This window comes from Spodoptera frugiperda, chromosome 22 (assembly GCF_023101765.2).
Source record: "Spodoptera frugiperda isolate SF20-4 chromosome 22, AGI-APGP_CSIRO_Sfru_2.0, whole genome shotgun sequence".
Lineage (NCBI taxonomy): Eukaryota > Metazoa > Arthropoda > Insecta > Lepidoptera > Noctuidae > Spodoptera > Spodoptera frugiperda.
The window spans coordinates 5594354-5607198 of record NC_064233.1 but is presented as its reverse complement, the minus strand read 5'-3'; the positions used below and the strand labels follow the sequence as shown (position 1 = coordinate 5607198).

General features: G+C 37.7%; 1 protein-coding gene and 2 long non-coding RNA genes across 3 annotated transcripts; all 3 read left to right on the top strand.

Annotated features, from left to right (window-relative positions):
- Window positions 1-3540: 3540 nt before the first annotated feature.
- On the top strand, window positions 3541-4656 carry LOC126912075 (uncharacterized). Its single transcript, XR_007706712.1, has 2 exons — window positions 3541-3683; window positions 4430-4656. It is a non-coding gene; the product is annotated as an uncharacterized LOC126912075 (long non-coding RNA).
- Window positions 4657-5527: 871 nt separating this feature from the next.
- Window positions 5528-8231, top strand: LOC126912076 (uncharacterized). The gene is made up of 2 exons (XR_007706713.1): window positions 5528-5927; window positions 8000-8231. It is a non-coding gene; the product is annotated as an uncharacterized LOC126912076 (long non-coding RNA).
- A 1368-nt stretch (window positions 8232-9599) lies between these two features.
- On the top strand, window positions 9600-12363 carry LOC118279938 (uncharacterized). Its single transcript, XM_035599802.2, has 4 exons — window positions 9600-9736; window positions 10322-10558; window positions 11388-11678; window positions 12199-12363. The coding sequence occupies exons 1-4, from the start codon at window positions 9683-9685 to the stop codon at window positions 12325-12327; spliced, it is 711 nt and encodes a 236-aa protein (XP_035455695.2). The 5' UTR covers window positions 9600-9682; the 3' UTR covers window positions 12328-12363.
- Window positions 12364-12845: the final 482 nt, after the last annotated feature.

Sequence of the window (12845 nt, the reverse complement as noted above, 5' to 3'; positions counted from 1 at the left end):
TATTTTTTAATAGATAGAGTGATTCTGGAGGAAGGTTTATATGTATAATACATTCATAATATATCACGAAAATATATCAAATATATCAAAGCTGGGGCAGATCGCTAGTGTATAATATGTACAAATTGGAAGCTGTGCTTACCTACATGGGACTCATAATAGCAAACATCCCTCTTTCAATGAAAATAATTAAAATTTCGCACCCCTTTTGCACATACGCCAGTGGACACTGATGGATTGGTTTACCGACATGTCTGCCCACCCACCACACTTGCGGGTGGTGTTTCAATAAAATTATTATTAATTATTTCATTATTTTTGTATTCGTTCGGAACAGGGGTGGAGTGGAGTTTGTGAATGAAGTAGTTTTTTTAAAAGGAGCGGAATTTTTTGCCAGTCTGGTCTCAGTTTTAGTATAAACCGGTAAACGAGCAGACGGATCACCTGATAGTAAGTAATCGCCGTCGCCCAAGGACACCTGAAACACCAGAAGTGTTACAAATGCGTTGCCGGCCTTTTGGGGGTTAGGAATTTAAAGGTTATTGCGGAATCGGGGATTGAGAAGATTAGGAAGAGGGTAATTAGGTTTCCGGTAACCTCACTCACACAGCGCAAGCGTTGTTTCACGTCGGTTTTCTATGAGGCCGTGGTATCACTGCGGTCGAGCGGGCCCGTTCGTGCCGAAGCATGGCTCTCCCACACTTCAATGAATTAATATTATAAAGTCTTCACTGACTATAACCAAAGAAAAATATGACGTAACAAGGTCGCAAAAAGGTCTAGATTTCTGGAAATACCTTGCGGTTTGTTGCCGTGATCTAGCCATTTAGTGATACTATCAATTAGCGCCCTAGAATCCTATCATAACAAATATCCATCTAACTGGGCGATTCTCAAAATAATATGGTGATTTTAAAAATACTTTTGACTGCTTCGTTTGTCGAGTGGTCGCAAGTGCGACTGCCGGACCCTTGTCCGGGAGTCGCACTCGACCCGGGAATCGAACCCTAGACCAAGGGGTCTAGGGTTCGATTCCCGGGTCGGGCAAAGTATTGCTGGGCTTTTTTCGGTTTTCCAAAAATATCTCAGTAGTAATAGGCTCACCCCCTATTACATGGGACTTATAACACAAAATGGTGAAAAGTGGGTGTATCTTGTATAGCGGCATTACGTGTCGTAATGAGCACCACTGCCTACCCCTTCGGGAATAAAAGGCGTGACGTTGCTTTATTTAAAAAATGAATGTTTAAAGTTTAGTATTATAGTAATTTTAATTTGTGGAGAATGGCTCTTGTTATTGTCAAATTAGGCAGGTGGTTTAAATGTGTCTTTATTTCTTTACTATTAAGGTATATTTTTCATTGGTCGTGTGAATTTTTTATTGTTGCATCATATCTATACTTATAATAAATCTGTAGAGAGGTCAATTCTGTACATGAAATATAATTCCAAAATAACTATCAGCGGGTGATTAGTGATCGATACTGACGCCAAAAATGCAATCAGAAAAATTTTTGTCTGTCTGTCTGTCTGTCTGTCTGTCTGTCTGTCTGTCTGTCTGTCTGTATGTTCTTTATAGAAATAAAAACCACTCGACGGATTTCAACGAAACTTAGTACAATTGTTCTTCATACTCCTGGGCAGGTTATAGTATACTTTTCATCACGCTACGATCAATAGGAGCAGAGCAGTGAAGGGAAATGTTGGGAAAACAGGAGAACTTACTCCATTTTTTAAGCTTCCGTCGCCTGTGCAGCTTTATTGGTTAAAGCTACACAGAAATCATGTATGACGAAAATGTTCTCCTTAAAATTATTTAAAATATATTCCACGACAGCAAATGTCTATCTTTTATGGTTGACTCACAATAACACGTATAACTCCCGATAGTTTAGCAGTTCGGAGCTTTCTGATTATATTATATTTGTCTATTCTTACGTTTATAACACACTAGCAAACTCGGCGAACTCCGTTTCGCCACAAATAATTTTCCCTGTTTTCCTGCTTTTCTCTTGAAAGATTTCCCGAATTTTCTTTGCTATAAACCTCACGGAGCCTTTCCAACGAATGCAAAACCGTGGAAATCGGTTCGTGCGTTCTGGAGTTATAGCGTCAGGAAGGAAAACCCGACTTATTTTTATATAATAGATTTATTCATTCATTCATAATAGAATAAATTTGTAGAAGTGTCAATTCTGTACATTGAAAATATTGAAAGAATAAATAGCAGGGGTGTTACTGGATCGATACCAAACCCAAATTTGTGATTTTTTTTTGTCTGTCTGTCTGTATGTTCAGGCATTACGTGAAAACTAACGGTTCGTTTTCGATGAAACTTGGTATAATTATACCTTATTATCCTGGGCATAAAATAGGATACTTTTTATCTTGGAAAACTACGTAGAAAAAATCTTTATTTTTCAGTTTTATTCTACAGAACGCGAGCTTAACGGCAGTAGCTCAATAGAGGGATCTCCTTAATTATTATGGGCCTCGCCGTATTTGGGTCCAATAGATATTTATAAGATGTCATTGTCAGAGTTACTCAAAATGGAGAAATAAAACTTCCACGCGAAGACCGACATCTGTGCGGACGGAGTCGCGGGCGGAAGCTAGTTTTTCATAATTGTGACATTTCGACTAATTTTAGAAAATGTTTTTTTTTTTTTATCTCTAAAACGTATTTATCTTTTGGATAAAATATTTGTGATTGAAATTCGTATATTAGTAAAACCACTCTGGTGGCCAATACCAGGTAATATTTTTATATGCTAAGATGTGTGCTATAGATGCGTGTTATGGATGCGTGCTATGGATGTGTGCTACGAATGGCTTTATACAATACATCGTATACTTGAGCTGCGTATCTTCTTCGTACAGCTACATAACTTAATATCAGTGGAAACGGTCACATAGTTTCACAGCTTAGTTATTACATCTTCGTAGCATTGCTACATACATAGTACATCTCTGGTGAAAAAAGCACCCTAGGAATGCCGAGGACTGCGGACTACCTTATGGGGTATTGGGGCTCGAAGCAGAAGTAGGAACGGGGTGGTTTTTTTGTCAGTAAGAGTCTGACACTCCCTTTCGCGTCTCGCCTTACTCAGAGTGAGGTGAAATCATTAAATGATTATTAAAAAAAATATCATCAATTTACAACAATCATGTGTAATCTTCACAGCCTAAATATCTCTGTACAAAATCCATTACAATCAGTCTATCCGTTAAGAATAAGACAGCAGACAAACAAAAAAACAAACGTACATAATAATAATTATCTACATGGTGTTTTGATTAATCATCACACTATATTTTAATGATTTAAATCAACAAATGACATAATAAGGGAATAACCCTAACACTGGAAAACTATGGGCTATTATAGTCACCATTTCTCATTTATATGTTAAAATCAATACTAAGGTTTAGAAGAAAACCATGATCAAAATACGTTTGGTTTAACTAATTTTAGCTCTTAACACCTTGGTAATAAGGCTTATCAAGAAGTTTCAGGACAGTATATGTAAGGTTGTAATTATTTTGTATATATGTCTGATGCATCGGCGATTGTATGTAAATCAATCAGTTTTAGTGAATTAGGAAACAAGTGTGGTGTTGCAAAAATGGGATTTCTTCAAAGTTTAATTGTTGTTTTGGTTGGACTCGTGTTTTTAGCTCAGGTTGGTGCATTTATTCTTTATTTCGTTTAGAGTAGTATACTTCCTTCTCCTTCTGCGAAGCAGTCATGTTCAGTAATGAGGGAACGAACGTCGCAGGAGTCGCGCCCCGGACGTTGAGGATTCCGTGACTATTTCTGGCCACCCTAAGTGTAGGCTGCAGACAGGGAACATGGGTAGCTCTCAGCCCGATTAGAACTAGACCCGTTGCGTTCTGCGCGCGCCTCAAAGAGCCATCAGGCCAACACAGATGAAGCCTAGTAGGGCTGATGCTCGAGCTGCGGAATACCTGGCGGGCTACCAGGATTCGTTCTCGAAGAGTAGGAGTAGTAACGGGGTGGTTTTTACTTATGACGATTTGTAGAAGTGTGTTTATATTACACTTCTAAGGAAGTGATTAAAGTGCCCTAAGAAAAGGAGGATCCTCCGACCAGGGGAGGTGATCATGCCTGGCGGGCTTTCTGCCAACTGTTGCTCGTTGAGATTTCCTATCCATGTTTATTCGCATGTAGAGCTCATAATGTGCAATATAAGATTTATGACGTCATCCGTTGATTTGCTCGTCGATCTTCTATTTGCGATTTCTGGCATCTGTCACTTGTTATGTCCACTCACACACTTTTTAGGGACCGTGTGAAAAATTTTTTTTTTCTCAACAAAGTAAAATTCAAAGAAAATTTTTTTTTTCTCAACGTTTAAGAATTCTCCTGTTTATAATATTTCTAAAGAATTTTCTTCTTTATTTACAGAACATACAAGGCCATTTTTGGGGCGGGCCTGGTTGGTATAGACCCAGGTTCGGGTACGGTTTCGGCCCTAGATTTGGGCCTGGCTTCGGACCTTACTATGGACCTGTGTACGGGCCACCGCTACCACCACCACCACCACTGTTCTTTGGTTGAAGATGGACTGGATAGAATATAATAAGGATTTTTTTTTTTAATGTTATGTGAATAAAGGACTGTTGAAATATTAATTCATTGATGTTTTCTTTTATAACTGTGGGAGAGCCATGCTTCGGCATGAATGGGTCGGCTCAGAGTGATACCACGGCCCTACAGAAAACCGACGTAAAACAACGCCTGCATTGTGTTTCTTTGTCTGAGTGGGATTACCGGAGGCCTAATTACCCCCTTCCTGTTCCGTAAGGTGGGTAATTGCGTTGTTTCACGTCGGTGTTCTGTGAGGCCGTGGTATCACTCCGATCGAGCCGGCCCATTCTTGCCGAAGAATGGCTCTCCCACACTTACATTTATTACGACTTACAAACCAATTCACAGCAAAAAGAACACTACATTATTGTCTACAGAACCTGGAATAACTCTGTACAAAAAATCATCACAATCGGTCAAGCCGTTTAGGAGTTATACAGAAACATATAAACAAACACACATCTGTATTGTACCTACTCTCAGATTAACTACGCACTGTTTTAGCCAATCAACATACTATCGCTAAATACCTATATTAAATCAATATATTATGATATGGTAAAGGAATAAACTTCTACATATACAGCGTGTAACAAAATACCCATATACATCAAGAAACTGAAGTATACAGGTTGAATAGAATCTCTATACAAAGTTTCAGCTTAAAATACGTTTAAAAAAAATTTGGTACCAAATACTTGCTGTCGCATGGTTTTTGATTTTAAATCATACAAACGTAACACAACACTTCAGGGGTCACTTGCAAATTACGAAACATTTATTCTGTAAATCTGATCGCCTAGTACCTGTCTATCTAATTTTTTTTGATGTGCGGTTTCTGGAATTTTATGCATTGGAAAAAATTACTTCGTTCTATGAAAACATGAGTTTAAAAAACCCTTCCCGTATCGTTTGTTATGTTATCTAGAAACCGTGCACTTGATATGTATATACCCCCTTTTTGTTACTACCCCCTTTTTGTTACACCGTGTATAGGAAAACTATCACCTATTCTAGGCACACCATTTCTCATATATATGTCAAAATCAATAGTACATATTACACGAAAACCATTTTAAAAAACACGTCTCGTTTAATACATTTTAATTCTTAACTCTTTGCAATAAGACCTATTTTACATTTTCAGGACGGTTTGTGTAAGTTTGTTTTTCGTTTGTATATAAATCGATTTAGTTGGGTGTATATGTTTTAAACTATATGTTTTGGTGTATCGGGAAGCAAGTGTAGTGTTTAAAAGATGGGTTTTCTTAATAGTTTTATCATTGTTTTAGTTGTACTTGTCTTTTTAGCTCAGGTGAGTAATATACCTTTTTTTTAAATTAAATTGACAGGTTAGAATAGAATTGAGCCTATCTACAATTTATTTCTTCTACTTGATTACCTAATATAAATAAAATCACCCTTTATTACATGGTATTCATAACATAGGGACAGCATACTTCAATTTATATCACAAATAGAAATTATATTACCAATGGTTGTTAAATAGGTCCCAACTAAAGTTTCAAGAATAACAGTTACATTGACTTATAACGATAAAATTATTGCTCAACAGACCCCCTCTTTTATAGGTGGGAAATTCATCCAATGACTTCTCCCACCTTGGGCGAAGCGAGAGAGAGTAAAAATCACCCCGTTCCTTAGACTCTTACTAACTAAAAACCATCCCGTTCCTACTACTGCTTTTCAATCCGGAGTCCCAGTAACCTGCTGGGCAGTCTGCAGCAAATATTAGGGGCTTAAAGTGACTGTCACTTATATTATGTAGAGTTGTTTACCAAATTCTTCTGGAAAGAACGCTATAAATGTCATTGCTCTTTCTAGTCAACAAACTAGACTAATAAATAAAATTAGAGTCTGTTTGTAAATATTGAAATAACCGCTTATAATACGCATAATATGAATATACATGCGATACATACACCAAAATATTTGTTTTTACAATTTTTGTCTGTCTGTATATCTTGCAATGTTTGGCCTAATCTCTGAAATGACTGGACCTATTTTGACGGGAATTTTATTAGCAGGTAGCTGGAGTATTATGGAGAAAAAAAGATTATTTTAATACTTTTTTTTTTTGAAATTTAAAACTAACGAAAAAAAAATTCTAAATATATTAAACACAACATTGCATCTATTTGCTTTGGTTAATCTCTGAAATGGCAGAACCTATTACGACGGAACTTTTTTATTGAAAGGTAGCTCATTTACTAAGGAGTAGCTATTTTAATGGGGAAAAATCATCCAATGACTTCTCTCGCCTTGGAAGAGGCGAGAGGGTGTGACTGACTAAAAACCACCTCGTTCCTATTCCTGCTTTTCGAGCCGGAGCACCGGTAAACCCGCTAGTCCGCAGCTCTGGACTAAGGAGTAACTTAGGGTACTTATGCTTCACCACATAGTATAAAACAAATTCGCTTTTGTCTGTCCGTTTGTAAGCTTCAATCTTAAAAAAAAACGTAACGGATTTTGACGCGGTTTTTTTAATAGATAGAGTGATTCAAGAGGTTTTATATGTATAATACATGCATAATATATCACTATTGCACCCATGCGAAGCTGGGGCGGGTCGCTAGTAGTTCACTATTATTCACGCAAGTGAAGCCGCGGCCATCAGCTACTAACAAAATCATCTATAGGTACTTACTACAGTAATTATGTATGAGTATTATTTGTACTACAACTTGTCACATTTAGTTGCTAATTGACATTTGTGGTTTTATGTCTCGGTCAATGGAATTTGAACTAAGTTTCAAGGTCATTAACGTCTTTTATTATACTTATTTAAATGTGACAACCACAAAAACATTAACGACCTGTGACAGCCCAATGCATTCTTTACTATAGGCCTCCTCTATATAAAGAGGGTTTGTATAATCTCCTCGCTTTTTGTGTGGGGGAAAAATCATCTATAAACTTCTCCCGCTTTTGGTGAGGCGTGAGGAAGTGTCAGACTCTTACTGACTAAAAACTACCCCGTTCCTACTCCTGCTTTTCGAACCGGAGCCCCGGTAACTCGCTAGGCAGTCCACAGCTCCGGGAACGAACTCAGCTAACCTATGTTTTTTAATACGGAAAGATACGTGCTATGGATACCCTACTATCGATACATCGCATACTCGAACTGCGCATCTTCCTCTCCTTCCTTTGTTTTGCGCCGGCGCCTATAAAGGAAGGAGATGCCCGTATCTTCATAGCACATCTTCCTCACACAGCGACATAGCTTAGTGTCGGTGGAAACGGTTACATAGTTTTACAACTTTTACATCTTTATTCTTCAGCGGCTATTACATCTTCGTAGTATAGTTACACAGCACATATCTGGTAGAAAAGCACCCTTATAATTTTATTTTTGTATATTTACAGGATATACAAGGCCATTGGTGGGGCGGACCGGGGTGGTATAGACCTGGGTACGGGTACGGTTTCGGCCATGGGTATGGGCCCGGATTCGGGCCTGGCTTCGGACCTTATTACGGACCTGTACTCCCGCCACCGCTACCACCACCGCCACCACCTTTCTTCTTCGGATGAATATGAATGCCATCACTTTTCTTATGTGAAATTTAAAATAAATAAAGGACTGTTTGTATAGTAATTTAATGTAGTTTGATTGGCACTAGAACATTTTTTTTTATTGTCTATAGGTTCACGCTTGACCACTATCTCACCTGATCGGAAGCGACCACATTTTATCATATTTTTAGTGGTTAAAATTATTAATAGAGCGTACTGAGTGGAGTCCACTCAACGTCCACAGACGTCGCGGCAGGCCCAGAAGGAGATGGCGGGACGAACTCGACATCTATGACAAGGATTGGCTGCAAAATAATTTACACAGAGAGGAGTGGAAGGAAGGTAGGGAGGGCTTAGCTCTACAGTGGGATCATAGCTGAAATCTAAACATCTAAATCTAATAATTAGGAACATGAAAATGACTAAAATAATATAATAGTTATTTTTACATAAAAATGATTCAGTATGTATTCTATTTCGTCTTTGAAAATACTAATTTCAAACTCAAAATACTTCACTTACTTAAGCCAAAGTCTTAATTATATTTAATACTTTTTTATAGAATAGAGGATAAAAGAGCAGACTGGTCACCTAATAGTAAACGACCAGAACCTTGGACACCCGCAACACCATAGGAGTCACATTAAATTAAGGAGTCATACTTAAATTGAGACTATTTTTTTTGAGAATATGAGTAAATCGACATTTATACACATACAATAACAATGAATATAGTTCACACATATGACGAAATTGAGAGCAGATTAATATCATAGCGTAAAAATAAACATACTATACTTTTGTTACAAACATACTGATTGCGTCTTAAAAAATGTAAGACGTAGTAATTTGAACTTTATTGTTATTCACTTAAAGTTTTATATTGTTTAGATGACTGTAAAAGTAGTTGTGTTTTAAAATGATCAATATAGGGTGTTGCAAGAAATATGACATGAAAAACATATAATGTATTTTTTTCTATACATTTAGTACATAACACGTAACAAGCTAGCCTTCTATCTACGGTTTCGCTCTTTTAGTTAGATGGAAAAATGGTGTCAATTATCATTTTTAGACAAAATACATACTTTAGATATATTATAGTGGACACATACACTATAATTTGTTTAGTTTGATATGATACTCTTTGCCTGAGCAGGGAATCGAACTCTATTGCATTAAGACCCCTTGTTCAGCAGGCGTACTTGTACTCTACTAAACAGGCAGTCTCGAGATCCCTAAACAATGAAAAATATAAAATTTTATCTATCTTGTATATTAATGTCGACGTTTGGCCAATATCTCGCCTGATGGTAAGTGATGATGCGGCTTACGATGGATCACGTCTGTCCATAAGCAACCTATTTACTCGGGCTTTGAAGACACCCAAGTTAACTTGCTCAATCAGCACCTACCAGTTTATTTTCATAAACGCACTACACCCTGTGGTTATCACAAACAACATCAGCCTAGGTTTTGTAATCATGTGCAGTATGTGAAGCGGAACCATGGCCTGAAGCACACGATTACAGTATGTCGTTTACTGAAAGATTTCTATTTCTAATTGTTGTTATATGTTTTATTCAGGTAAGTACAACCTTTATCAATCCATCAAAAAAAAAAATCTATAATTATCCCTTTACTGCCTTGTAACTCTCTCCAGACTTAAGACATAAAAATCTTACCATAAAGTCACCCTTTTGTTACGTTAAATAAAGACTAATAAACAAACAAAGACATTTTAAATGTAATCCATCATCATCTATTCATCATCAACCGACGAGTCATTGGGAGAGACCTATGTTCAGCAGTGGACGTAAGTCGGCAAACGAGCTAATCACCTGATGGTAAGCAATCGCCGACGCCCATAGATACCTAAAACACCAGAGTCTTTACAAGTGCGTTGCCAACCTTTTGGGGTTTAGACATTTAAGGGTTGTTGGGGAATCCGGGATTGGGAAGATTGAGAATACAGGTAATTGGACCTCCGGTAACCTTACTCACACGACGAAACACAACGCAAGCGTTTTTCACGTCGGTTTTCTGTGAGGCCGTGGTATCACTCCGGTCGAGCCGACCCATTCGTACCGATGCATGACTCTCCCATACTTATGACTTATGACATGATGATGATTAGTATAGATAAATAAATCACAAATCCCTAATTTACAGATCACAGTGAAAACAAGAAATCAAAACTCAACAATAATGAAACCTAATCATAGACTTCTAGGTGCTAAACTGACACCTATCAGGGGTTTTGGGTGGTATCTTAATAAGGAGGGTGATGGGAACAAATCTTTGACCAAGGTCTTGGAACACAAACGTTCTAGAACGCTTGAGTTATCACCACCAACCAGAACTGGACGTGGTAGAAGGTTTAGACGAGAAAGGAGCGTCACAGAGCAGGTATTTTCTTCTGTATTATTAAATTGGCTGGGTAATGAAATACTGCTCATAAATATGAGCCTCTAGCATGGCTTGAAACTAGTCGAGTTCCTCGTCAAACAGTTACGTGAGTAAGCCGATAACATAATATAATAATTAATTTAGTATATCTCACGAAAGTTACAATAAAAAGGTAATGAAATGGTTGCAAACGTGATATGGTAACAAACAAAAGAGGGAGTGTCAGACTCTTACTGACTAAAAACCACCCCGTTCCTTCTCCTGCTTTGAGCCAGAGCCCCGGTAATCTTTTACGTAGTCCGCAGCTCCGGATCGAGCGAAGCCTTAAGCTCGATCGTAGGTTTTTTAATGTGTCATTTTGTGAGGTTACTTAATTTTTATACGTTTACAGATAGCTTTGAATTTAAATATTTTTGAATTGGGGATTCCGGTTTTTAACCAGACAAACTTTACTCTCTTTGTTTTATAGATTAAAGAACTAGCTTTTGCAAGCAACTTCGTACGCATAAATAGGTGACTCCCGTTCCCAATAATTCCAAATTTAGTGAAGTCTTAGTGCTCCCCAACACTCCTTAACGGACATACATGCCAAGTTTCAGCTTCCTAGGTCCAATAGTTTTGGCTGTGCGTTGTCTGTCAGTCAGTTAGTTAGTCAATCCCTTAATGACAGCAGAGTTTTGTAATACAAAAGATTCAATATTGAGAAATTCAAACATAAAAATCAAATAAGTAATTTGGATCGAACTCCAAATCTTTAGCACAGCAGTCATTGCAAAAACTGAAAACAATTCAATAGTACCTTAAACCTTAATCTTTTAATTTATTCCAGTTAAGTCCAGAAGCTACTCCATCAAAAACCAACTTACTCCTAGAACCAATCAAGGACGAAGCAAAAACTACTTCATCTTCGTACACAGCATTCGTCCAGGGATCAAAACTAAGAGAAAACACCCAGAAGACGCCTGGAGAAATAATAAAACCTACGAGAACAACTGAGATAACACTTAGACCAGTATTTAAGGAAACGTCTAGCTTAGGACCTAGTTCTGTCAACAAAACTGACAACTTAGCTAGTGAACCTAGTAACATGATTGAGAAGAAAACGGAGGAGACTGAGTCGGTTGGTTTTTAGGTTATTAATTTACTTGATTTTGCCAATGGTTTTGCTTTTGCTCAGCTTTCCCGTGGGATAAAGAGTATCCTTTATACCCAAATCAGCTCATACCTTGTCTGTATACCAAATTTCATGAAAATCTGTTCATTAGTTTCTGCGTTATGGACCGTATACTTTCAAACTGACAGACTAACTATTTAACAAACAAACTAACACATTTTCTCGTTTATAATACTAGCTTCTGCCATACCCTGTTAGTATATCAAATTCCATCAAAATCTGTTCAGTAGTTTCAGCATAATTGGCGGATAAATATCCAAACTAACAAACTGTTAAACTATCATGCTAACAAACCGACAAACTGGCTTACTAACAAACTTAAAAACTAGCATACTTACATACACTCTGAGCCTTTGGAAATTACAGAGAAAGTATAAATATTACAAACTTCATAGATCTTTTGTATTGAACACTACAACATGAAATAATACCAACATTTTACCTCAAATTCATATCTTGATTTCAGGATTCTTCCAGTTTTTGGAACAGTCGGTTCAGATCCTGGTTCCCAATAGATGAGAACCACATGCCCGATTTTGGCCACGGCTCGGCGGTAGGCTTCGAAGTGGAATACAACAGCGAATATCGACCCTAAACTCATTGTAATTTCAACTCTATTCAGAGGATAGGAAAGTCAGAAGTGACTTTCCTATTCTCTCGACTCTCTACTCTAATAGTGTTGTTGTTGTATGTGTATTGTTTTAATAAAATAAGTAGGTCTTGTCGTTTTTTTTAACCGGTATACACTAGAATTCTTTATTAGTCATTTTCTACACCTACATAGTTTGTGCGGGTCTGCGGACGGCTAGCAAGGGTAGCTCGCTGCTCGCCCAGAACTAGACCCGTGCGTACGGAGCGTCGCGGGCGCGGTTCAAGGAGGCATCAGACCACCACAGATGGGGCCCAGTAGGGCTGATGCGGAGTTGCGGACTACTTAGCGAATTACCAGGGGTTTTGAAAACCAGGAGTAGGAACGAATTGGTTTTAGTCAGTAAGAGTCTGACACTCCCTCTCGCCTTACCCAAGGCAGGAGAAGACATTGGATAATTTTCCCCTTAAGAAAAATTCTGAAAAATACTATGCTAAAAACCGCATCCAATTCGGTAAATCCAA

Coding starts and splice junctions, on each gene's coding strand:
- LOC118279938 (XM_035599802.2), top strand. CDS start 9,683: ATGTCGTTTACTGAAAGATTTCTATTTCTAATTGTTGTTATATGTTTT. Junction 10,559..11,387: donor AAAGGAGCGTCACAGAGCAG/GTATTTTCTTCT, acceptor AATTTATTCCAG/TTAAGTCCAGAAGCTACTCC. Junction 11,679..12,198: donor AAACGGAGGAGACTGAGTCG/GTTGGTTTTTAG, acceptor TCTTGATTTCAG/GATTCTTCCAGTTTTTGGAA.